Genomic DNA, 26,942 nt, shown 5'->3' with positions numbered 1-26,942 from the left:
CCGCCCCAGCCGCCCCCGCCGCGGCCGGCGCCGGGCTCGGGGAAGTTTGGCCGTGCGTGAGGATGCGGATCCATGCCTGCCCCCGCTCCCCCCGCCGCCGGCACCCCGCGTCCCCGGGAACGCGGCGCTGCACAAAGCCCGGCGCGGTCCCCAGCCCCGCTGCGCTGTAGGCTGCGTGCGAGCGGGTGTGCGCGAGTGTGTGTGAGTGCGGGTGTGTGCGGTGTGTGCGAGTGGCGTTTCTTGTTCTCTTGCAGGGTACAATGTTAAAAAGCCACCGCTAGTCGCCCCCAGTGCTCCTACTCTCTGGGTCTTTTTGTCTCTAGTGCAGATTAAACGTCACGTCCGCACTTGAACTTGAATTTTATCCCATTGTACAGAGGCAGCCCCAGCCATAGAGAGACAGAGCGCTCCCAGAGAACCAGGACTCCGCCATCTTCACATTGCAATATATAATAGTAATAGCCAGCACCAGCCCAGCTGCACTGGGGGCTTCCTTCCTTCCAGTCCCAGTGCCAGGCGAGGGGGGAAGAGTGCAAAGTGGTGCAGGAGCACTGGCAATCCAAAAGCACCAGGGCAAAGCAGTGCCACTTGAACTGGGAAAGAGGAGACACAGTTTTGGCTACCCCTTTTCAAAAAAATTCTCTCTATATATCTACCCAGCAAGGGTCAATCTCTGAAAAACATTTTTTTTGGCATTTTTTTTTTTGTGTGGGGGCAATCCCAATTCTAGTACTTTTTTTTATATTTCTGCTTTTTTTTCCTTTATTTTGTTTTATTTTCTCTCTCTCTTTTTTTTTTTTTTTTTTTTTTTTTTTTTTTTTTTTTTTACCCTCCTGGTGGAAAAGCGCACTTGCCAATTTGCCAAGCACTCTGGAAAGAGGGAAAGAGAAAAGTGTCACTGGCGGTGCATATCCTCCTAAGTTCAAGAAGAGATCTGGAAGTCCAAGTGGCAGAAGCAGTGGAGAAAAGACAGAGTGTGTGAAAGAGAGAGAAAAAAGAGCGAGAAAGAGCTTTTCCTGATGATGATGATTTTTAATTGAGAGGGGATCCCATCCAGTGCACCACAGCAGCAACAAAAAGGAGGCTTTTTTTCCTTTTCTTTCTTTTTTTTTTTTTTGAAAGAAGAAGAACTCGATAAAGAAGAAGAAGAAAGAGGAAAAAAAAAAAAAAAAAAGAGGAGGAGGATCGCCCCCCCAGCACATCCCCCCAAACCAGTGCAGCTCTCCAGGCGATGCCAGTGTAAATGCCAGGGCAATGTCCCGTCGCAAGCAGGGAAACCCGCAGCACTTGTCACAAAGAGAGATTATCACACGTAAGTTTGAACTTGGAACCAAACCGAGCCGAAATCGAGGAGCAAAATTAGGGAAGGGGAGGAAGCGGTTGGGGGGGGGGTGGGGGGGGGGGGAGACTCCAGGAGCAACCAAAGCTGGTAAATGACTTCAGAGAGAGGGAGAGGAGAAGGGAATTAAAGAGGGGAGGGGGGTGTGTGGCTGGGGGATGGGCTGGGGGTGGAGGGGGGGAGAAGCCCGAAGTTTGCTGTGCGTTTTTGCAGCGGTGCGGAGGTGAGGCGGGCGGGCAGGCGGGCGGCGTGGAGCGGAGAAGGCGCTGCCGGCGGGGAGAGCGCGGCGCGGCGCGGGGGGCGCGGAGCTCCCCCGGGAGCGGGCGCGGGGGGCGGCGGAGAGGGGCGCGCCGGGCCGGGCCACCCCGCGGGGCTCCGCCGCTCGCCCCCGGCCCTGCTCTTCGTTCCCTGCTCCGGGGGCAGCGCGGAGCGGTGGGAAAAGTTGGCTAAGCGCCTTGCCTCGGCGTGACAGCCCGGCCGGGAGGTGTGTGTACGGGGGGGGGGGGGGGGGGGCGGACCGAGGTGGGTAGCGAGGGGGGGAAAGCGGAGCGGCCAGGGGGGACTTAACGGGAAGCACACGGAGGCAGTGGGCCGGCCGGGGCAGGCGGGCCGGCAGCGGCGGGCGCCGAGCCCCCCGGCGCGGGGGCGCGGGGCAGGTAGATGGGCAGGCTGCACCCTGCCCGCCCCAGGTGCATCGCCGGCGGGGGGAGATAACTCTCCTCCAAGAGGGGAAGGGAAGGCAGGATGAACTCGGTTGGGGCTAGAGGCAAGGCTGCAGAGGGCTGGGGACGGACGGGGGTGTCTATCGGTGGCGGGGGACGCGGAGAGAGCTAAGGCGGGGGACGGGGCTGGAGGGCACGAAATGCCGGGCAGCGGCACCGGCTCGGGTGCCCGGGCAGGGAGCAGAGGCTGCACTTTGCTGAAGCCCCCATCGTGAAATGAAAACACACACATTACTCTCCCCCCCCAATAGGGAAGGAAAAAATAAAGCGGGGGGAGGGAAGGAGACGCCCCCCCTCCCTCCAGCTCCAGCATCCCCCCTCCTCCCCGTTCCCACCCCCTCCAGCCCCGGGAGAGGGGCGACCGCCTGCAGGCAGAGTAGGGGGCAGACCTCCGCGCCGGGCGCCCCGCTCCGCTGCTCCGCCGCTCCCGTCCCCGTGGGGCTTTTACCGCTGGGGGGGGAGGGGGGGCGCCTCCCGGGGCGCGGGACCCTCAGAGCTCCCCACTGCGCCGCCGCCACCGGGGCGGGGCGGGGGGGGAGGTCAGGTCAGGGAGGTCCCAGTTTACCTCCTATAGCATCTGACCCGTTTGGGGGGCTGGTAGAAAATGCCCGGCGAGGTTTCGAGGTTTGGGGGGGCGGGGACCAGGATGGGGCCCCGCACCCCGCCGGGAAGGCCGGCTCCCCCCCCCCCCCCCCCAAGTCCGCAAGTTGCTGTGCTGCGGGGGGCGGCGGTGCGCATGGAGCCAGCCCGGGGCTGAGCCTGAGCCGCGGCGGATCCGAATATTTATGTTGAGATTTTAAAGAATTTAAATAAATAAATAAAATATTCCCCCGGCTTCTCTCCCCTCCCCTGAAAGCCAAGAATAGGAGCCATCTGCCAGGAGCATTTGGTGCTTGCGAGCTCCTCTCTTTCTTTGTTACCGGTGATAAATTTCTGTTTGTAAGATTTCCTTGGGAATCGAGATATGTATATAATTTTTCCACCTCCTGTGAGGTTGTTTTTCTTTTCGTAGAGGAGGGTTGTGGGGGGACGGTTTGGGTCCCGAAATTTCAATTTCTTTCGCTCTGTCTTTCCTTTCCCCCCCCCCCCCTCCCTTTTTTTTTTTTTTTTCTTGGTGTGCGCCTTTATTTTTTAACCCGTTCCTCCTTTCCCCCCCCATCCCCCCTCCCGCCCCAGCCCATCAGCTGGTGGAACACAAATGAAGATGCATCTGGTATTCAGCTCTTTCTGGGGGGTTTCTTTTTAATTCATTGTTATTTTGGAACCAGATTTGCATCACCATAAAAGGTGGATTTCCCCCCCTCCTCAATTCCCTCCCCTTCGTTAACTGCATTTTTGTTTTTAACCATCCGGTTTGGAAAATGCATTTCCCTTTTTGTTGATGGCTTCTTCCCACCCCCCCCACCCCCCCCCCCCTTTTTTTTAAATTTATATATGTTTTTATTTTTTAAGAAAAAGCATCAACAACCCTCTAAATCGCCCAGTGCAATTTCTCCCACTTCTCTTGTCTCACTTGCAAGGAGATGTGGGGTGTTGAAAGGGGGTGTGCGGAAAATCTGGTTTGTGTGCACGTCTGATTTTGTTTAAAGGGGTGAAACATTTCTTGCTGCTGTTGCTGCTGGGGGGGGGGGGGGGAGGTGGGGTGGAGAAGAGAGCCAGGTAGGTTTGTTCTTCCAATTTGATCTCCTTTTCTGATCGCTTTACTTGAAAGTAAATAATGAGACAGGAGAGCATTAAAAGGTGCCGAGGATCTGCGTGTACAATGGGTTTAGCGGGGAGGCTGGGGAGGAATGGAGAGCAGAGCGGTACGCCGCTTCCCTCCCTCTCCTCCTGTATTTATTTATCTCTCCATCCTGAGGAAGCTGGCGGAGAAATCACGCTGCATACTGAACAGTGGCAGAAAAAAATTAAGGTATCCAGGGGAGGAGGTGGTGGGGGCCGGGGGGCTGCGGCTGGGGCTGGGGAGCAGGAAGCACAGGCATTGCAGCGCACAGGCACTGAGCCTCAGCTGCGGGCTTGCAGGAGGGGGGTTTCGCAATCTCCGCACTCCTCAGGAAGGTGTCATTCGTGGGGGGAAAAGGAGCCAAGGAGACTGTTCTCTGTAAGGGGGAGTTTGGAAAGTAGCGGGCAATGGAATGGGAAACCGAAACACTTTCAACAAAGTAAAGCCAACCCCAAGCCAAGCTCCCAAAGCTGGGATGAATTGATGCAGTTTTCAGAAATCTTGTATTTATGTCATGTTTAGCATGGGCTTCCCCCCCCCCCCCCCTCTTTCTCCCTTTTTGGCGTCTGTCAGGAGAGTTGCATTTCAGGATGGATTGGAGGTCTGTGCCAGGCAAGGACAGAGAGATTGGGAGAGAGATGGAGGGTGGTGGGGGTGGGTGAGGGAGAGGGAGAGAGAAGGGTTTTCTGACACTGCTCAGCTGGAGTTTATTGGGTTTCATGCTCTTGGTGTTCAGAGAAACGTTTAGATCCTGAGTGTAAGACAAACAAACAAACACAAAAAGCAGAGAGGCTGCAACGTAGTTATGCTCCAGAGTTGCAGCGTCTCATTAGCACAGTGGTCTTTAAGACTGCAAAACGGAGTGGCCTGTTTCTCCTTGCCAGTCTTTCCCAGGCAGCCTTGTAAGGGATGCATGTGCAGGACAAAAAGAGAGGAAACACATGCAGAGAAAAGAGCAGCTCTGGACTTTTCTTCAGTGGTGGTGGACAGAACAAACTTGGTAGCCGAGCTCATTTTAATGGGTGGACAAAGCAGAAGAGGCGATCACGTAGGGAAGAGGAGGCTGAGCTGTTAAGCTGTTCTGTGCAAAGAAACGTTACTTTGGTTTGATTCAAGTTGCTGAGTTTCCAGCTTCAGATCTTCTGTTTTTAACTTGAGAAATCTGGTTTCAAACTAGCCTTGCATTTTGCATTTGAAGGACATGTGAAAGGCAAGAGCATGTGAAAAGCTCACTGGTAGCAGTTTTGCAGAAGGTGGCAAACCAAGAACATTTCTGTAGAGCAACAGCAAAGATTGGGAGGGAAAGGCACAGTAAAATCATAAAATTCCAGGTAGAGAACCAGGTTTCCCAAGGAGGGTCCTCACTACCTGGTCAACAGGTTCCATAGGAAGAGTAGTAATTTCCTTTATCACTTTGTATTTGTGTGTAGTCATTAAAAATAATTATAAAAAAACCCCTATGAATTTTTGCATGTCAAAGTTTTGCAAATTCCTTCAAGGAGGTTTTCTTAAAATGAATTTAGATTTAGTGCAATTAAGGTACTTTTCCTACAGATGACACCCCTTCCCCCCCCCCCCCATGTAATCAACTCTAATACGAAGAGAATGTAAGCTGTGACTGAAGAATTAGAGGAAATTATTATTATTTTGGAGATGGCTGCATTTTTCATATCTGCCTAGCTGTGCACAGAAAAGCTTAACATGCTCTTAAAAGACATTACATGTGTTGGCTTTAAATAGGGCAGGAAAAAAGCCCAAAAATGGTTGTGTGCTGTTGACTTCCAGGTTGCCTTTCATTTGAATATATTTGTATTGGACTTTCAAGATAAAAAAGAAAAATAAAGCAAATTTTCATAGTTTCTGATCTTTTAAAATATTTTACAAAATCTAGTGCAGAGTAACTAGATTGTGGATGTGGGTTGTTCTGTCCTTTTTGGTTGATGTGCTCAGGGGCTTAAATGGATGTACAGTGGGTGAGAAATAATTTTGCATTTTTTTGCTGGTCGGCAGATGCAGAGCATATTTTGTCAGGCTAATTTAAATATTGAGAAATAAAGGTCTTGAAGATTTTACAACCTGGCTGCCTTTAACAGGAACGGTTGGAGCCCTTGTCTTGCGCAAAATGTACGTTTCTCTGTAGAACAAAGGGTTGTCTTGTGGCATATTTGACAATAATTATGACTTAGAGGAGTATGCGCTCGTAGAAGTAGTACAAATTATTGATATCAGTTACCGACTTCAGTTGACACCTCTTCGGCGGCTCTTCCCAGGGCTGCGCTTGCTGCTAGCGAACCCCTTCGCTCAAAAAATGCCTCGCACAAGGTGGTCGCTCCCCTTCCGTTTCCCACCTGGATTACTTCGAGCTCCGTCTTGTTTGTTGATGGAAAATACTTTCCAAAATAAACTTTGCTGGCTTGCTCAGCCGCCTCGCGAGCCTGCCTTGTGCCCCTGGCGAGAAGTGGCGGGTGTTGGCGACTAGGGGGAGCTCGCAGCCCGTGTGATGGGCTGCGGGGCCGGCCCTGCCCGGCTGCGGCTGCGGCGCGGTGCGCTGCCCCGGGAAACAGCCGCCGCGGCTCCGGCGCTCCACGGCGCTGAGCGGTGCTCCCAGTGTAAAGTTGTAGTATCGATTTTCACGAGGAGATCTATATAGCGCTAGCTGAGAGGGGCTGCGAGCCAGACAAATCTCTCTTTAGCTAAATCCCGGCTGATTAATTGGTTTGGGCGGACAGGAGTTTTTAATTAAAATGAGTTTTTAACAGTGCCTTTTATTGTCAACATGCAAAGTTTAAATTCTCAATTTGTCCTCGTCAGATGATGGCAGTCGGGGGGTAATGATACCTGTACATGAGCAAGTCTGTGTGTGTGTGGGGCGGAACAACCCACGGAGATCCGTTAGTTTGTTCCAGTGGATGTAAAAACACGGAGCGAGGAAGCTGGAGTTCTAGGAAAAAGTGTGCACAGCAATAAAGCAGACATGCACGTACATAATTTGGCATTGATTACATGTCAGAAAGCCACATGTACCCCTGCTGAGAGGATCTGATGTGAGATAGTGTACTGTACTTTGATCTTCAGGTCCTTATAGCAAAAAATCTGCAGTTTATGGAAATAGGCATTTTTTTCCTAGAGAAATAAAGGCAAAATCACATCTGTCACATAGAAGTTGGTGCTGAGCAGCTCACAGGCTGCTCTGCCAGGCTTGTGCTGCTCTCTGCTTGCAGTCGGCTTGTGCATCGTGGACGGACTTTAGCGGGACGCTTTCTCGCCCAAACATATAATTTCACGGCGTGCACATGGGAAGCTTCGATCAGGGGATGTTGATTTCACCCAGTCTGAGCAATTCATCAAGTTATGGTATTGTTAACATAGCACAAGCGTCTTCTTATTTTTAGGGTGCAATATGTGCACGGAGGTTATCCTGCGACAGGAAAGCATGCTTTATTCTAACCTGAAAGAGAAGTAAATTAGGTCAGACAAAAGATCAGGGCTGTCATCAGCTGTACAAAAACCCTTCACTCTTGGGTAGAGAGGGCCAGCAATTTATCTGATGATTTCTCTACCTCATTTAATGTTTGAATTGAGGTAGCTGGAAGCATATAGACAGGAGCCAGCTCGTTTGACAGACCGGTAAACTGAAGAGCACAGTGCCCGGGCCGCTGCTGATGCTAGTGTTCCCCAGCCATGGGGAAAACCTTCCCTTCTCCCCTTCCGAAACCTCAGACTTTGCTGACTGTGGCTTTCCTTCCATTCTGTGAGCGTTAACTTTTACCAAGAGAAAAAATTCCATGAGTGTTAACTTTTACCAAGAGAAACGATTCCTCTCTCTTCCTTCCCCTCTCCTCTGCCCACCCAGTGCACGCACACCCATGCTCCCCTTCCTCTTGCTCCCTCCTCTGCCTCCCACTCGTCTCATCCAGGTCGAAGCCTGGTGGAAAAGTCTCCCTGCGGAGACCTACTACCCCAAAATGGCTCTCTGCCTCCTTGCTGGAGCATTTCCTTCTTTTCGGTTGCAGTTTGGTTTCGCCAGGGCTGCGTTGCAGTTGTTGATTGAATTTGATCTCCCCTCAGTAGCCTCCAGAGAAAACACGCAGAAAAATAAACAGGGGCTGGGGGTTATCGCCTGCTTTAAAGTTAGCGATACTGTAAAAGCGCTTGGTGAAGCATCAGCATTGGCTGTAGACGGCTTTATATATATGTATATTTTTAATGAGGGAGGGAAAAAGCATCAATAACTGTATGCATTGATAAATGCATGATTCATTCAGCTGCTCTTACTACAGCATCTTCCTCTTTTCGTGTTTATTTACTTTCTGAAAATGTATCTGGGCAGGCTGCACACCGTTCCTCTGCACCCACGGTTACAGCCTCGGAGGCAGTTGTGTGTTCAGCTCCTAAATATCAGTCAAATATGCTTGTTGCCTGCCCTCCTTCCTGAAAAGCTGTTGCTTGCTCGGTACTGTAGATCCTTGCTGGAGCTTTAAGTAGCAGCTTCTTTTTCTTTCTTTCTTGTTTTTCTTTTTTTTTTCTTTTTTTTTTTTTTTTTCCAAAGGATATATAAAAAATGCCTAAAGCAGGCTATTCGAAAACAAATTAAAGCAGAGGGACACACTTCATGCGTTGCAGGCACGCGCCAGTAGAAGGGGGTTAGAAGAATATCATCATTTTACTGGCAAAAGTGACACCAGATCGGGGATTTGATTAATGGTGCAGCATTCACAGGGACTTAGTTCTGTGTTTTTGACATATGCAAGTCTTTTGTGTAGTTGCCTCAGTGCAAGAAATTCTGGTGTTTCTTTTTTTTTTTCCTGGAGCAGCTGATAATTTGTGTATGTGCTGGATATGCCCAAGGTACTTTCCAAAGGCTAAGCACTAGACAGCACAGTATAAAAAAGGAATCCAAAGTTAAGGGAGAGGAAAAAAACACACTGGTTTACTTAACTTTTTTATGACCTCTTTTACTAAGCCACTGGAAGAAGCCATAAATTCGCTGAATGTTATAATGAATATGCTTCAATGAAAGTAAAAAAAAAGGCTTAAGAAAATTGTATATGAGCAACAGTGTGCCATACACAATTGAGAAACACAGTCTCTTTTGAGCCTCATACTTAAGAAAAGAACAGAGCTGTTGTTGTTTAATACATGTTCAAAACTAATTACTTAATTTTGATCATGCCTTTTAAATTCTTGGGTAAGAATCTGTGCTTCCAATATCCTTTTCCATGCCAGTTAAAAGCCTGTACCCAAATACTGTTCCTTCTCCTTTTGTGGCACCAAGCGCTCCTTTCTCTCCTTGGTTGTCGTTTAGTTTTAAATAAAACAAATGTATTCACTGGGGAACAAAGAATGCTTTTATATCACATCATCACATCCCATTTTATCTGCGGAGATTTACAGCTTCTGCAGTCTATAGAAGAGCCTGTGTATTTTCCACTCTCAAAAGCAGTAAATAATTTTTTATGAACATATAGTTTACTTAAGAGGAGACACGCCACTCCCTTCTTTAACACTATATATAGTTTCTGATGAAATAACATCTGACAAGTGTTGGAGATTCACACAGATCCTTGGATATTCTCGGCTTTTGTTCCATTTGGGTCCGGCGTGGTTATTGTGCAGTTTTCCTTCTTTTCCCTAAACCCTGATGTGTTGCCCAGCTCTTTGTGGCGGTGCTTGGGCTTGCTGCATCTCAGGTGTGTACAGAGGGTTAAACTGCTTTCTGAGGGATTCAGGCTACTTCTGCAAAAGGTGCCTGACTACTAACTCACAGCTGTGTGCGGGGCTTGCTCAAGCATTGGAGTGAAACGGGTTCTCCCCCCTCAGCCTCCCTGCACGGCTGGGTCCCGATCCTCTCGTCCTGGTCCCCTGGCTGTCGGTACGCAGCAGGGGCGGCTTGGCAGGCTGTGCCGGGGTGGTGGGCTCTATCCTGGCCGCTGTGGGCCATCGCCACCCACTGTGCCATGCTGCCGGCTGGCATGCAGGGACGGGGGCTGGCGTGCGGCGGCGGGTGACCGGATGGCGGCGGCTTGGCAGCGGCACCGGGGCCACGCATGGTGCGGCGGAGCGTGGCTGCTGCTCTGGCTGCCTTTGTGCGCTTTGCACATGCCTGAGAGTTGCTGGGAAAGTGAAGCAGAGCTGTGGGCCCCTGCGTTTCTGGGGCTTCCCCACCAAGTTGCCTCTTTTGGCCGACTCAGACTTCTATTTAGAAAAAAAACCTACAAAGAATTGTTTTTCAGTCCTCAGAAAAATTAAAAATTGATGGCAGATAAGCGGTGCCTAGTACCACTGAGTGTGATGCTGATGCAATATGTAGGCATAAGATCAACTCTGCACCTTGCAGCTGCAGGGAGCTGCGGGGAGGCTCTGGAAACAGGTTATTGATAAACTTTGACGGTGAGGAGCTGCGTCGCCCGCTTTGAGCAGCGTTAGTCTTTGTGCAGCGAGGATCCTGACACCGATCTCGGCGATAACCCAGCCAGAGAGCGTGTGATCCGAGCCATTTCCGTTAAGCATGTTGATGTTACAGTAAATGTAACATGTGGGTGTTGATTGAAGGGACATAATTTTCAGGCCTGCTTTGGGGCAACACCCTGAAGTCACTTCTTTGTGCTCGCTCCCCAGCTAGGCTGAGCTCTTTCTGGATGTGCCTTCAAGATAGCAGTGACTGTGTGCAGAGAACAGCATGCTCGGCACACTGCGGCACACTTGCGGGTGGCTTTCCGTGCCTGGACACCGGGACCCTGGGAAGCCCCAGCTCATCCCAGAGACGGGTGGCCCCTGGGGTAGCCTGCGCTTCGCCCCCCAGATGGGCACAAAGGCAGGCGGTGGTGGGGTGCTAGGGCAGGCAGGGCACCCAGCAGCACCTCTGTGGCAAAGACACTGGCAGCGCTTGTCTTAACCGTTCAGTTATCGATTTGTGCAGAAACCAACCGTGGAGGGGAGGTTTCACACGCAATACTTTGGCCCAGCACCAAACCGTTCCCTTTTCCCCTTTCTCTGCCTCCTTTTGGTACTGTGGAACAGGGAAAATGAAGATAATAGGTTCGCAACTTTTAGATCCCTTCTTACCTTGGTTCTGCAGTGCAATGAAAAGGCAAGAAAAGAAATTACTGCTGCCCGGACCCAGCCTCACCCGTACCCTGTGAACAAGCATCTACTGTTCTGTCCTTTGAGGGCTTGGAAATGGTTTTTAGTAACACAGTCTTGTTCACTATTAATGGGTATGATTCTGAGACATCTGACAGGCAGAAAGTAGTTGCATGTGCATTTGCTTTAATACTGGGCATGAGAGTATTGTTTGCATGGGGCACATATGCTCTAATGATGTCACCACGCTGAAGTAGGAGTGCTGGTGGTTTTGTGACAGTGCTTTTATGGAATTAAGAAGTTTGTCCACTGTATTTTGACGTGGTTGGCAGCCAGAGAGCTTGGAGACGCTGCTTACAGTCTAGCCAGCAAGTGTAACGCTTTTCAGAGAAAAGCAAATGATTTAGATTGTCCGGTTGCATTAATTTCATGAAGCCATTGGATAACAACAGTGTCACTCATGTCCCCATAGATCACCTGTCCCCGGCTCGCTGTGCTCCCTAGGTGGGCAATGCCTAGGCAGTCCTCTTCAGAGAAATCTCTGGGTGCAGAGAAAATGCCAGGCACACCTTAACACACCTGGAAGAACCAGGGCACGAGTCCTGGCTGGAAATAGCTCGTTTGCATTTTTTTTTTTTTCCTTTTCCCACGTAAGGGAGATGAGATGTTTTCCCTTCTCCTATTTTGTGTAGCTTGATCTCTCCTTCTTAAAAAAAAAGAAATTAATTGTAAATAAATACTTGGGAGGAAACACCTTCCTCTCCTCAAGTCCAGCTACCAACAAACAGCAATAAAACCACAGAGTTAAATTCAAATAATGTGAAGCGACTCATTTGAAACCCACAGACACAAGTGGAGTCAGAACTTTAGATTGAGACTGGCCTAAATTGCCCCATTGGTATTAAAGGACTCCTTAAACAGCCTAAGATCTTGGCTGTTGTATTAACCAGGCATGACCTGATGCGTTATGGGCTGGACTTGCAGGCTTTTTTCTCTTTCCCTTTGTGGGTTTTAAATCTCTCCTGTAATGTTACTTGACTGTAGGTTTTTAATGGCTTAATTGAGTTGTCAATAGGAAGCCTTTTATTTTTTTTTTAATGCCAAGTAAAAAAAAAATGCAAATCGACATGGATAAAATGCATTTGAAGACCTTTTCAGTATTTTGTTTTTCATTCTTTTATGTCTGTTTTCCACGTCCTGAGTAAGAGGATGTAATATAGCTTCTGCATTGTTGGGTGTATGGCTGGTCTCATGCTTGATGATTTATTAAGCTCAAATCAGAAATAGAGTCGAGGAAAAAAATCTTTTGATAGTTTGAAACCCAATTACTACTGATCACGAGGGCTCGGCATACCAAGAAAACGAAAAGCTGAATTTCGGTAATGTGACGACTGCCAAAATATGAAGGAATACCAGATGTTGTTTTAAAAAAGTGCCATTGCAGAGTCCTTGGAAAGAGAGAGTGAGCGAGTGTAAGTGAATAGGCATATGTGGATTTAACTAATATTCAGATGAAGTGCAGAACTGAAAAGAAAGAATTCACAACAGTTTAGCTATTCAAACCTTCTTCATGTTTCCACAGACGCCTGGTCAGGACCCTTATCAAATACAGCACTTTTGCTACATTTTCTGAAGAACACAATTTAAATCACTGGCAAAAAAAAAAAAATCCTCACATAAAAAAGATAATAAAGTTGAGTTCTGTGCTTTTCTTTTTATTTGTTACATATATATAAATGCCAGAATTCAGCCTTTGTCGTTTAAGAGACAGACTTTAATCTGAAGGCTTTACAGGAATGTTAGGTGAAACTAGTAACAAGCATTTTCCTTACGACCCTTGGTTCAGTTCCTGTTTTTGTGTTGTCTTTTCCAGCTCTTTGTCCCATCTCCTGCGTGTGTATCTGCATGCCTGTGTGTGCCTCTCTGTATGGGTTTTTTTAATATTTTGACACACTGCTCCCCCTTAATAGGAATTCTTCCTACAAATAGCGTGCACATTTCTAAAGGACCCTTTTCACAGTCTTTTTCTTTTGGCTCTAAAATGATGTATATGTAATTGGTAATTAAAGGTGCAAGCTTTCTTCAATATAAACAATATTGCTCAATGTTAGATCATTAAAGGGAAGCGCAGAACTAAATAATTACCTTTTGCATCGTGACACACTGTTCGCAGGCATCCGCTCCCCTCCCAGCAGTCCCTGTTCAGCGTGGGGTTATGGCTGCATTTTCACTAAAGCAAGGAGGCATCTTTTCATGATATAAATTGGTGAATTAATCATGTAGTATTGTCTTCAAACTCCTTTTAAGCTTAGATTAAGGGGTAAAAGGTAATTCATGGTTTTCAGAATGAGTATTTTGCTGTGTATTTGGTAAGCTTGGTGTGAGTTAGGAAAAGGAAGCCTTCCCGTGCCCATCATCTGCTCCAGCAGGATGGTTCATGCCTGAGCACTTTTCTGAGGTCCCTGTCCTTTTCTGCTGTCACTGGTGCTGCTGCTGCTCTCCGCTTTGCTGTTAGTGAAGTCTGATGAAACTTGCAATACAGCTGGTAGATACACCCATCAATTATTCATTCTGGAAGGCAAAAATGGGGGCAATTCTTTTTCTAAACTGCCTTTTTCAAGGTTCAACCATTTTTGTTGCCAGGTAATACATTTCACCTTCTACCTCTTATCTCTTTCCTATGCGTGTTTGTTTTTTGTATTTTTTTTCTTTTTCAATTTGCTGAAGAGTGGGAAAAAATTCCTTTTGTTTTTCAGCCAGGATGAGAATTCAGATCTGGATTATAACATCTGTTTATCTCTGTCTTACTTCTTTGAGATATTTGTGTGACTTGCTTTCCCCAGGAAACACATAAGCAAACTGCGCGGGCTAGTAGTGAACATTTTTCCTCCTATTCCTTTAATCCTGATTCGATTAGAGGTCTCACTCACTGATTTACATACTGTTAGTTCCTCTGTTTTGTTCAGCCCAAATCCTATAGTCCTTGCAGAGGCAAAACAGCCTTAGGCAAAAGTCTCTGGTAATTTTGCCTGAGTAAAGACCAAGGTTTGTATGATTTGGCAGTTACACAGCAGAACAAGAGAAAACAAACCAAAAAACACGTTTTGCCCCAGAAATGGATTGTGATCCATAATTATTTTATAATGTAAGCATTATCTTCTAAATACCCATTAAAAACACACTGTGTTTTATTAATTGTGAAATTAGAAGTTATGTATTTCTTAGAAACTGACGCAGGTCACTCAGAAATACTTTCCCAGTCTTTGGGGGTAATGGTATGAAATCCATCAGGTCTGTGGGCAAGATTTAAACAAAAAACTTTTATGAACCTATATAACAACTGCAGGGTTATTTGACATCAGGAAAGTAGAGTGGAAGATTTCAGGCTCAGCCAATATTCCCAGTATGTTAAATAAGTGCCTCATTCTCTTTCCCACTGTACGCACTTTTGAAACCCCTTAACTTCGCATGAGGCTGTATCTTCCTTACCTTACTCTTGCAAATAGTTTGCTGTGATTCATGCTAATGGGTGGTCATTTAACCTTGGCAGTATCTTTGTGATGGGACAAGGTGGTACTAGTTTTGTATGCCACAGGGAGCCTGATCCTGCTTGTTTGGAGGACACAAGCTTTTCCCCTCTCTCTGAAATAGGAGGAGGGATTTGGGTGCATGAGCTTTGCTGGATGGGGCCTTGGCCAGATGGCTGAGAGACGTGGTGGGAATGAGAAGGTGGGATAAAAAGAGAGGAACTATTTCAGAAAGTGACTTGGGGCTTGAACATTTGCAAAATGGCTCTTTGCTGATATCCTTGCAGCGCTGGCAGCAGTGGGAAGGAGCTGTCAGGAAAGCTATGCCAGGTCAGCCTTTCCATTTTGTTTCAGGCAGGCTTGTTTGCGAAATATATTGAAATCATTCTGGGAGAGCGGAAAAGCTGAAAAATAAAAGAAAGATCTAATCAGGCTTGCCTTCTTTGGGGGTTGGGGGGAGGCTGGGCCTCTCGTGATGCATCCTTCAGAGTCTGTGAACATTCAAAGCAATCTCTTTCTCTTCTCCCCTCGTCCCTTTCCTCCCTCTTTCTCCTTGTCCATGTAAAGCAGAGGCTGACCATGTGGAACCGGCACTCGCCGACGAGGATGAGAGCCTGGCAATAGCAGAGCCGGGTGGCATCAGCATCGCCGCAGGCGGGACAGACCCCGACTTGTTAACCTGTGGACAGTGTCAGATGAACTTCCCGCTGGGAGACATCTTGGTTTTTATAGAGCACAAGAGAAAACAGTGCAATGGCACTGGTGGTGCCTGCTATGAAAAGAGCATGGATAAGAGCAGCCCTCCCCCCTCCTCACGCGCCGAGCTCAGGAAAGTGTCAGAGCCAGTGGAAATCGGGATCCAAGTCACACCCGATGAAGAAGACCGTCTTCTCACGCCTACAAAAGGAATTTGCCCCAAGCAGGAGAACATTGCAGGTACAGCATGTTTTACACTCAATCAACTGCCTAGGTAATCTTTTAAGGAGAGCCCTCTAGAAAGTGCCATGAAACAGAGGCTTCAGTCACAGGTCTTTATAGGAGCCATCAGTCTGGAGGATCCTCATGGCTCTTCAGGGCTTAGCAGGGCTGTCCATCCCACATGTAAATCCATGTAGCTATCTGTGCAGGGCCAGCTCCTGGAGAAAGCGGCCTTTCAGTCCCCCAGGAGGGCCAAGGGGCAGCCTGTACATGTAGGAAAAAGCAGAAGGTTTGGGTCAGAAACCATTTCAGGAGCATCCTTAAGCAGGTTGCAGTGGTGGAGGGATAGGGGACTTTAGTAAAATGCTCAGTTCAGTCCAGTTCAGATACCCTTTGTCACATGCAGACCTACTGGGAAGGACCAAATCCTGATCCCACTGACGTCAGTGGAAAAATCTTCTTCCAACTGACTGCACTGGAAAGAAGGTTTGGTTGTGTGGGCTAAAGCTGGGGTTAAGTCCTTGCTTGTTCCTTCTGCTGGGACAGATGTCAGCTTCCTGGTCTGCATTACTTCCTGGGCCACCTCTCCTGGGTCTCTGCAGGTGGCTGGAGTCGGGGTGGGCGACACCTGCATTCACGTGCGTGCCTCAAATGGGTCTTTTGAATGAGGAGACAAGAGCACGGGCTGGCCTGGGTAAAGCAAACTGCAGGCATTTCTAAAATTCTCCTACGTGGTGCAGTTCACATTTACTCAGCGGACCTCCCGGCTCAGAGGTGGGCAGGTGGGCAATGGTATCTGCCTGGGCGAGCTGCTGTGCAGCGGTTCCTGCAGAGCGCCTGGCATGGGGCCGCTTCCGCTGTGCAGGGCGTTTCTCCCCTCTGCAGCGGCATGTTCCTCTGCAGCAGTGAAAGGAAGGCTCTGCTCCGTGCTAGTGAGTGGGGGTTTTATGTTACACAGCAGGGTCTCCCCTCAAACAGGCCTTTTTTGTTCAAATCGACTGTATCCCATACAGGAGACCAGTAGCAATTTGTCTTTGCTGCCACTGTCCTGATTTCTCTAGGAACTGTCCTATGGGATTAGATCTGACAGTCTAGGATCCTGCCTGTAGTAGGGATGTCCCCATGACAGGATCCCCAGAAGACCTGTAAGAAGCTGCTATCCTTACAGTTGAAGCTTTAGAGAGTCCTGCTTTTAGCATTGGAGGTCTCTGAGTCAGTCCCCAGCACCTCTGATGGGCTTGGCCATCATATAAGTGAGGATGCGAACTTTGAACTGCTGCAGTCTTCAAATCTCCAGGTGATCTGCCTCTTAGGAGAGGGCATATGCCACTCATTGACTACTGTGTTGTCTTCTAGGAATCCTTTTTTGGGTGCAGTCACCATCTTGGCATGGGGCAGCCGGTAGCTTTGGGGGCAGCCTGTGCTCTAGTGTTGTATGCAACCCTGCTGTAAGGCCTGACCCTGTCATTTTCTCATCCTTTTTCAGCTTTCCCCATCCCTTTGCAGTTGTGAATGCATTTCTTGGCAGAGATGACTACCTCATGGGGTAGCAGCTCTGAGGGCTAGATTTCCTTCCCATTTGGTGGGAGCAGAGAAATATTAAAGACCTTCTCGGCCAGTCTGCTGAAGGTCTCCTGGATGGTGCTGAGCACTGTCAATAGCTGTTGATCTCTGTGCGAGCTGATGGTGCTCAGCCCCTTGCAGAAAGTGCCCAGTGCTTAGTAAGGTTGGTCCAGGAGACCTATGCTGTAGTTGTAGTCCAGATCTTATCTTTTACTAATCTGTACCCAAGGTCAGTCTGTAAATACCTCAACTGCCGTACCAAGCCCACAGGGTGCTGTCCCATCCCGGCATCTGGGGGTCAGCATCGATATAACAAATGCAGAAAATCTGCTGAGGGAAGGGGTGAAGGGGATGTTCACATGTGGAAAAAGCATAGAAAAAAAAATTAAAAGCCAATCTGGAGCACCTAATCTCTTTCAGACTCAACTGAATATCAAATGAAACTATGTCGGAAAGATTTTGAATCAAGAGAAATAAAAGGGTTTATCATTTGATTGGCATTTTCTCAGCAGTGCACAGAGATAGGGACATCCACTAAATAGTGCAGTAATAATGCTTTCTCAATTAGGAGCCCAGCTCCGAGATAAAAAGGTGCAGTGTCCTTCCATATTTTTTTTAATAGCAGCGGATAGTTTTCAATAGTAGGATAAAAGCCTCACATTACAGCCATGGAGGGTAGCCATGAAAAACCCACAGAAGTCATTCACTGGAAAGGCTTTAGTGGGATATACCAAACCCCTTATTTATATTTCAATAGAAAGGCTTTCTGCATTAGCCAAGAAAATCAGAATCTGCATTTAACATTAAAGGTATTTCCCAGTGAGCGGCTGTAGAGCATTGTTGTTAGATTTGTTAAAAAAAGAGACTAAATACGATTTCATAAAAGGGAAACTTAATCTCTAAGGCAGCTTTCTCCCACCCCGCCACCCCCTCTCTTTATTTTTTTTTTTTTTTTTTGGTAATAATGCAACAGCCTACAGTATTTTTACTTTATATGTGACGAAAGATATTCTTAGCCTTTCTGTACTGCGACAGGAAGAATGAATTTCTTTATTCCACCAAGAAATATGTAAAATAATCCCTTAGAAGTATGGGGAGATATGTTTGTTCAAAGCATTTAAAATGTTATTTTAATCAAAGGCACAAAACACTCTACATGCTGTGTCAGCTAAAGGAGACCATTACATTTTAACAGCAAATCATGCTCTTTTTTTTCCCCCTCCTAGCCAGCACCCGCCCCACTCTGAAACTAACTTTTTTTTTATTAAATAAAAAGACGAAAAAGATTAAAGAATAAAAAAAATTCAGTGGCTCAAATGTATAAAGTAATTTAATATGGTGGAAGCATTAATTATTTTAGCTTAATTGAATTCTGAGGACTGCAGTAGTTGCATTTTTGTAGACAAGCTCTGTTTATTATTTCTTTGTGTAGATTAACAGTAAAGGAAACATAGATAACTTTCAGTTATTTATTGTAAAATAAATGTGTCAATTCATGTGTAAAGCAAGCTGTTCAAAGATAATTGAGTCTTTATATTTGAAGAGGGAAGCCAGAAATCACCCACTCGCCACTCGGGCTCCCTGAAATATGCTGCCACCGCTGCTGCCCTCAAATAGGTTTCAGCTCCTCTCCTTGATCTTGTGTTATTTTTGTAGACCTTCTTATTTGGTCGAAATTATTTGTGTGGCCTTCTGTGGTGTGACTAAGCTGCCAAACCTTACAGCTTCCCATGGCTGAGTGCAGTGAGGGTACATCAGGTGCTGAGGTTGGCTCTGCCATTGCACCCCTCTTCCCTCTGGCTGTGAGGAGGTGGGGAGCATTCACTCTGGTGCAGGCTGCACTGCAGTACTGAGGTCTTTCCTCCTCTCTTCCTTTTTACCTTTCTTTCTTTCTTTCTTTCTTTCTTTCTTTCTTTCTTTTTTCTCTTTCTTTCTTTCTTTCTTTCTTTCTTTCTTTCTTTCTTTCTTTCTTTCTTTCTTTCTTTCTTTCTTTCTTTCTTTCTTTCTTTCTTTCTTTCTTTCTTTCTTTCCTTCTTTCTTTCTTTCCTTGTTTCTTTCTTTCCTTCTTTCCTTCTTTCCTTCTTTCTTTCTTTTTTCTCTTTCTTTCTTTCCTTCTTTCTTGGTAACTCTGCTTGCTCTGGTCACTGAATGCCTCCTGACCACACAACAGACCTTGTGCCGCTTGGAGGGAGACAGGTAATGTTCAGGAGTCTGCAAGAATTTGCATACACACAGTGCAAATCTCCAACTGACATTTCTAGGTATCAGTAGAGACAAAGGCAACTTTATCTCCACAGTCAGCCTTTAAGGACCTTCTGATAATGAAATCTGTCATTTTTCCTGACTGGTAACTTGCAAATCCAAGCTTTTCAAGGTGCTTTCATTTAGTTATCACTGTCCGTAAGGTGCGTGGTAACATGTTAGCTGGCACTTGGAGGACGTGACCTGCTTAGGAGCAGTCTGTCCTGTGAAGTTGTTTTGTTTTGTTTTTTTTTTTTTCCAAATTGGCTGACCTGTTTGAAAATCAGTTCTGCCTCTTGTACAGAGGGTGTGATAGTATCAAACAGATGTACCAGATTGTCGCACAGCAAAACACAGCCAGGCCAATGAGTTGGCTAGGAGTTATCAGTCACTGCTTCTTTCACTTTACCGCTGGCAGATATTTTGGAAAAAATTAGACCACTGTTTTATTTTATACCTCTGTCTTTCATATTTATCAGATCTTGGGCATAACTAGGTGACCTGTCCTGGCTGAAGAAGGCCCCAGGGCGGTGGCTCCTGCTGTCCTTTAATGGTATCTCCTGTCCTCCTCATGGTGCTGCTGGGCTTGCGGGCCACCAAGCTGTTTAGCAGGACTCTCTGAAACAATCCAGATTAAAGAAAAACTACTGAACAGCTTGTTTTTAATTCTGGATGGTTTCAGAAAACCCCAGCAGAGAGGAGAGACTCTGTGGGGCAGGCACCTCTTGGACCAGACCTTCTCCAGCTTCACTGGCTGGTCTGCACATTTGGGGTAGCATACCCTTGCAGACAGGTAACCACACCAGCAGCAGAAGTTCATTAAGACAGTGTAGTTAATTTCTGCAAAGATGGTGCCAGGAAAGAGGAGGGGGTTGATCTGAATTCCTTATTCATCCCATCCCAGCCGCCAGTGCTGGGCTCTATATATTATGTACTTGAACTAGATGTGCATCGTGAAAAAAGGCTCCCTGTCAGAGGTAGGATTTAACTGCAACCCCTGCTCCATGAATGTTCATTTCAGGCTTTTGAATGGTAAAACTGCCAGTGAGAGAAACTAAATAACTCGTATGTGCTGGAAGCCAGAGATAAACACCGCTGCAGGTTGCCATGAAATAGGCTATTTGATATATTTAGAATTGTTATTTTTCTCCAAATTAAGATTAGTTAAATCCATGTGTGTTGTGTGAGTGATTGTTAACTCAATGACATGGATTATCCTTTTTTCAAATCATGACAGCTAATTATTATTGCTGTCTACCCTGAGACATTCACTTACAATGTACCATTATGGACCCGCGCACCCATATTAACTGTAGGACTCAGACAGCCATCGTGATGCCTTCACACGTGAGGGGAGGAAAACATGAACTGAAACAACCCGAGGCCTGTGGCAGCGATGTTGGGCAGGTTGGGGAGCGGTGTCCTGAGCAGCAAGGAGCTGGTACGGAGCTTGGGGCCATCCCCCTTCCCAGGCCGACGTGGCACATCCCCAGGGCAGTGGGTCTCACAGGAGTGACTTGTTTAAGGCAGGCCAGGAAAAACATGGTGTGAAGAGGCTTCCAGAAGTGTGTAGTAACAGTGCCCGAGAAACTTGAGTTGCAGCTGCAATCCTTTTCGTGAGGCTTTTCCAGGCTTGTTTCTTCCCTCACGTCTGCCAGGCTTTCCCTGAGCACGGAGGAGTTACCAGGCCTCCTCCTCCTCCTCCTCTGCTGCTTCATCAAGTATTTAGCAATGTGTTTTTCTAATCGGTGTTGTGGAGGGGACACACACCCCCCCCCCACCCCCTACCCCCGCGAGCGCCAGCTGCCGCTCCCCTGGGAGCTGGGTTAAGGAGCAAGCCTCCTGCCCCTGGGGACCTCACCGAGGGCCTGACTTGGGTCGTGAGGAGAAAACCAAACCGGGGTGATCTCACCCAGAGCCCTGCTGGCACCTGGAGCAGGGCAGGGGGGATGTCGAGGGAGCCTGGCTCTCCTCTGGGGACAGGACATCCCCTGCCCATGGCTGAGGCCTGTGGTGGCAGCTGCCCTCCCCTGGTTCACTGTGGCTTCAAGCATGACAAGGGGCTGATGAAATACTGAGGGCTTAAAGTTTTAAGGCTGCCGGTGAGGCCAGGTGGAGACCAGTGTGGGGGTCTCCAGGGGACATGATCTCCCACTTCGGGGGATCCTAAGAAGGAGTGGTGTGGAGGGTGCCCAGGGGTGGCTTGGCAGCCGCCTGTTGTCAGCGTGCCCCTGCAGCTTGGCAGGGAGGGATGGCAGGGCTGCGGCTGTGTCTCCCGCCAAGGCAGCGGTAAGCACCCTGCTAATCCTGGCGGGAGTTAAAGGTGAGAAACCTGCCGATTACAAAACATTTTCTTTCCCTTGCTTGAACTCCACCACACCCATGTGGCCCAGCTCCAGTGCCCTCTGCTCAGCCCCAGCCCAGGGGCCACCGGCTGCCCTCTCCCTGCCACCATCTCAGCTCACCCCCAGCCGTGTCCTGCCCAGGATCTGACATTGCCAGGCACCGAGGCTCTACCAGTGTCAACTATGAAATGAAAAAAACCCAAGCTAAAAACACCGCTGAAGAATATTATGCCCTTGATCCTCCCTGCCGGTTTTAGCTTTTTGTTTTGTTCCTTTTACCATCCTGTTTTTCAAAGTTATGTTCAGCACCCTGTGTGCGGTTAGGAACCCCGCCAGGCGGGGAAGGCAGGTGTCGGTGCTGGAGGGGCAGCATCACCCCACTCTGCCCCATTTCCACCTGGGGTAACTCGCCTGAAACTGTCCGTGCCATGCCGGATTGATTGGGCGGCACAAGCGGGGACCTGCCCCTGAATGCACAGGGCACTGAACTGCAAAATGGGAGCTCTCTGCTGTTATTTTGTCTCTCTCTAATCTCTCTTAGTTATAGTCATCTTTGGTTTTATGTGTGACAATGCTAGGTAAAACCTTTTTGGCAGAAGTGCCGTTTTGCAGGCTGATGAGAGGGGATTTAAGGTGGTTGTTCAGTGCATGTGGCCATGTTGCTCTGGGGTGGATGTGCATTGGGAGTCACTCTTTAAGAGCAAAACTTGCTTGCTTGCACTGGCTAGGCACTTCTCTTACCCTCTTTTAATTCAGTGGAAGGACTCTGGACTTACTCAGAGGTACAGCTTGGTAAAAATGTCACCCAACAAAGTGGTTTTTTGTCTTTATTTAGTCCCTCTTGTGAAATTACTTGGACCATGTGTGGAAGACCAGAAACCATCTGTGTATCTCCGATTACTGTTAGCATGGAAAGATCGAGTTTTTAGGCAACACTAATGATACATGATGAAAAGGCACTGGTCAGCCAGTCATTACTTCTTTTTCTTAACAACTTTGCAAGCAGCTGTTAGGAGCAAAGTAAAAATAGTGCCCAACCATCCTACAGACTGCTTTGGCATTTGTCTGGATGTGACTAATAGCAATGGGCTTGTGCTCAGTGGAGTATTGACTGCAAGAAAGGAGTCTGTGTGCATTCGCAGGGGAATTTTGCGCTGGGATGTAGCCGAAGGAGAGCCAGTTGCGTGCAAGTATTACAAAAGAGAAAAGCACCCATATAGACAGAAAAAGTTGCTGTTCCTCTCTGATGGTGAATAAATACATAAAGGCACAGAAATTGTTGCTTTGCTTCAGCAGGACAGAAGTGCTGCTATAGCATGAGGCTGCCTCCTCCCTTCATGTCTTTTCCATAGATTGTTTTTCTTTTTCAGCCCGTGTTTGAACTGTGCTGCCTATACACACAGTGACCAAATCGGCTGTGACCTAAAGGTTGAACCTTTCTAGGTTTTTTTGGAGATTGGAACATTTTTCTATCATAACTGGAGAAAAAAACCCCTGTGAAGTAATCATACTTTTTGTACAAGAAAGGCTTGGATTTCTATGTCATGTCGCATAACTTCAAAGGGCATAGATTTGGGGCTGAGTTTCAGTGCTGGCTTTGGTGGCCAAGTGGGAAGATGGGAGCCCGGAGGGTGAGAAATAGAGGAGAGAGGCCAGGTACAGAAATAAAACTGTGTTTCTCAGCAGACAACCGTGGAAGCCTGGAGAAACTGGTTAGCTCCTGACTTGGGAGACACGCACACTCGCTCGGACAAGAGCATCTTTTTCAGCATGGTTCCTTCTCCCTGTTCCCTCCCACCCTCCAAATGGTAATTGGTGGGCTGTGCAATAGAAATGTTATAAAAAAAAAAAAAAGAAGAAAAAGTGGGTGGGTGGGGTATCTAGGGATTTGGTGTCTAAGCTCAGGAGTTAAGCCGGAAATCCCAGAGATGTAATGAAAACAAAACGGACTTTTCACTCGCGCTGTGGCATTCTGGCAGTGAGAACGCTTTCGTGAGCCAATGTTTTCATTGTAGGTTTTCTCGAGAGAAGTAGTGGAAACGAATCGTTAACCCCTTAACAGGAATGAATGTGGTTGCTGCAGCCGGGAGAGCCGTCTTGGCTCCTAGTTGCCATGTTGCAGAGCTTGGGGGTGTGTGTATGTTTGTGTGTAGTGGGGAAGGTGGGGTAGATACTGCTTGTAAGGAGTTTAATAATCTTAATAGCAGATGTGAAGTGGTTACTTAGCGGTTGTTGTTTTTTCCTCTTTGCATGTATGCCTTTGCAGAAAGATTTGAGCATGATCAGCATAAACCACGGTTAAGTCCAACAGCTCTTAAACTTGCTCTTTCTTCTGGTGTTTGGTAGCGTATTTCTTGAGCGAGAAAACGGGGACACTGCTCTCCGGTCTCTCGGTAGGGTCATAAAAGCTGCAGATGGAAAAGACCTACCAAGTAGCAGATCCCTGTTTTCCTGGAAAGTGGAAGTACAGGATATGTGTGTGTCGCAGTCATGTTAAGCATATAGCTTTAAATGTCCAGCAGCCTTGGACAGCATTCAGCATTACAGGAGTAAGCCCCTTCATCAAAAACAAAAGAGTCTAGGGAGGAAGGGAGGTAGGAGTGATTAATCTAATTTACCTTAACAGCCACTTTCGGTGAAGAGATTGTGTATCCCTGTCCTCCATGCTCTGATCAGGCTGCATTTTATTTTGATATTTTATTTCACCTTTTGATCATGGCTGGCACTTACCATATTTCTCTCTCCACTCTCTCATTAGGCTATTTTATCTGCATGTATTCTTGCAAGCGGTATAGAGCATCAGCCCTCTGCTCTAGCTAAAGAGTATCTCATCTACCCTTTAGCATCTCTGAAGAGCAATTAAAGTCATTATATACCTTCTTCCAGCTGCCCTAGATCCTCTGGTCCAGCCCTGGCATGCAGGTTTGGGACTCTTGGTGCTGTGCAGACTTTGGACATAATTGCATAGCTGCTGCAAGGGGCTGTGTCCCTGCAGCTGACCTAGCTCAGCACGTCTGGCTTCTGAATAGATGTTTGCCTTCTTTCTTCCCACTTTGACAGCTCCCCCCTCCGCACTCCAGCCCCTCACTCTGCCCCAGCCCACTCCTTGTCTGCTTACTCTGGGAAAGCACTGCGGCGGCAAGGTATTTGTGGCTGAAACTGCCTTAGCAATGAGCAGAGGCTGAGGAGAGTGTTGGTTCTCCCGCACCCCCCTGTTTGAAGAGGGGAAAAATAGGAAAAGAAAGAGATGCTGCTGAATAAATGATGGTTCTACATGTTTTTTTATACTATGCTACTTTCATAATGGTCATTTAAACAAGGTGGAGTGCTGGGGGAGGAGAGAACAAGACGAGATGGCAGACAGGGATTAAACAGTCTTCTTTTAAGACATTTACTATTTTGAGAGTCTAACCTGTAGCCAGCTAATGTAACTGTAAAAGTTTCCTTTGAATTATTGGCAAGGCACCCTGAAGTCTTCTATTACAGCTGATGTACTTGTGTGCAGGCAAAATCCAGATTTGAATTTAGCACCTACTTGTTTTATTTTCTTTATTAAACAACTCCTGGCTCATTTTTTCCTTTCAATACTTGCTTTTCGTTTCCCGTTTTCTAGAGTGCCTTATTACTAGCTCATAAAAAGAGTTAGAAACTGAAGGGAAGTTTCCTGAGCAAGAAGGAATTTTTTTTTGGCCTTTTTTTTTTTTCCCCTTCCCCCTATGGCTTGGCCTGGAGCCAACCTGTCTTTCAACAAGTAGAGAGCCATTCCAAGTTGAAATTTATAGAGCAGAGTCCAGGTTCAAGGGCTGAAGCCCGCCAACAGCTCCAGCCTCTTTGTTACTGATTAATTCTGCAAGCGGTTCAGCTGGTTTGCTCACTTCTACCTGCTCTTCACAGCACTGCCGTGCTTCTGAGCCGGCTGCCACTGCTTTCCCCCTCCCCTGTTTTTCAGCAGCACCTTCACCCCTCACTGTACAGCATCCCCCCGCAAATTCATTTTAACCCCATGCAGCCCAAGCTGCACTTAGTTGGCTTTACTGCAAAGTTAAAAACAAAAATCTTTGCCCTCCACTTAACACACACACACACACACACCCTTTTCTTACAGCTAATTTTAAATGTCTGGAGCTTCCCATTTCAGTTCAGCTCATATTAATGATTGCTTCTTGGCATCATTTGGAACCCAAGTTCCCAGGTTTTAATTAGTTTACTCAAACGCACGCAGCGGGGCAAAATAGTTTCTTTCAGCTTTACCTGCAAAGGATGTTTCCTGTCTCAGTGAGGGGGGTTTCCCTTGTGGAGGGATTTGAAAGGCAGAAGTTTTCAAGTGGTCTCAATATGGGGCCCCACAAGAGTGAGTGTGGGAGGTGAGGGGGAGAAAGAGCAGGAAGAAAAAAAGGAGAAAAAAAACCCCCAACCCCAAAAGAGAGTTTGGGAAAGTACCTTGAAATGAGGATGGTCCCAGTCCTGCAACAAACTGGATGTTAAAGCATCATCTTATTGACGTCAATGGGGGTTTTGCCACTGGCTTTAGCGAAGGCAGGATTGCATCCTTAGCCTGCACCAAGCTGTAGGTATGCCAACGGTCCTTTTGCAGTCAGCAGGATTACTGATGTGCAGAAAGTTGAGTATGTCTGTAAGTGTCGGCAGGATTAAGATCTGTGCTGGTATTTTCAGACCCAAGTGAAATGCATGTGGGAGGTTTTTAAAGAAGAAAGTGCATGGGGTTTTAAAAAACGGAGAGTATAGCCAAGGCTGCCATTTTTAAGTGCCTTGGGGAAAAACCTGGATTGCTATTAAAAATATCGGAGAACTAATGTGTTACTAATTGTGACACAATTAACTTCTTAAATGTATTTGATTCCAAGTCTCAAGAAAATAAAAGATGGGGATGTATAACTAGAAATTTGGTCCTGTGTTTCAGTTAAAACATTTCTTTTTATTAACTAGAAATAAGAGCAAGCCTAGAGGTTCACTTTACTGTGCATCTTGGTTACTCTGCTACTAGAAGTCTACTTTTGAGTAGGTTGTTTAAAGAATTAAAAAAAGGCAACAACAAAGAAAAGAAGCTCAAACCCAGTAGCTGTCTGAGACCCCTATATGTGGCTTTACCACAAAGCTCTTAAATTCTTGTTTAAACATTTCTCCAGAGCTGTTACTCAGGAAATAAAAATGTGTGCTGTTTGTCTATAGCAGATTAAAAGTTTACCTTTAATGTGACAGCTTCTCAAATCTAGTGTAGGAAACATGCCTGTGTTTTATGGTATTATGAAACAGGTCTGGAGCAGAAACAATCTATTTAACTAAGAGAGAATGAGATAGAATTTGTGGGTTTCTTTCTTTGTTTATAATCAGAAACCTTTCCTGCGCCTGTCTCTAAAACTTTCATGCATACAAGTGGCCAGCACATGTAAAACACACTTTGAAATTTAACAGTAAACCTTAAAAGAATCTTAAGTTCAGAAAAATGGATCTTTTTTTTTT

At 47.0% G+C, this 26,942-nt stretch overlaps 1 protein-coding gene across 5 annotated transcripts in view; it reads left to right on the top strand.

Annotated features, from left to right (window-relative positions):
- Positions 1-327: 327 nt before the first annotated feature.
- Positions 328-26,942, top strand: part of BCL11B (BCL11 transcription factor B) — a 96,850-nt gene continuing 70,235 nt past the window's right edge. Inside the window, exons 1-2 of one of the 5 annotated variants that reach the window (XM_055812731.1) lie at positions 328-1,312; positions 14,962-15,330. In XM_055812731.1, coding sequence (XP_055668706.1) covers positions 1,255-1,312; positions 14,962-15,330 — 427 coding nt within the window. In that variant the 5' untranslated portion in view covers positions 328-1,254. Of the gene's footprint in view, positions 1,313-3,766; positions 3,974-14,961; positions 15,331-26,942 lie in introns of those variants that run through there. The other 4 variants (XM_055812749.1, XM_055812736.1, XM_055812756.1 and 1 more) reach the window with 4 other exon arrangements.

The sequence above is a fragment of the Falco peregrinus genome, chromosome 1, assembly GCF_023634155.1.
Source record: "Falco peregrinus isolate bFalPer1 chromosome 1, bFalPer1.pri, whole genome shotgun sequence".
In the NCBI taxonomy this organism is placed as follows: Eukaryota; Metazoa; Chordata; class Aves; order Falconiformes; family Falconidae; genus Falco; species Falco peregrinus.
The sequence above is the reverse complement of the archived record's forward strand: the minus strand, read 5'-3'. Positions and strand labels throughout refer to the sequence as shown.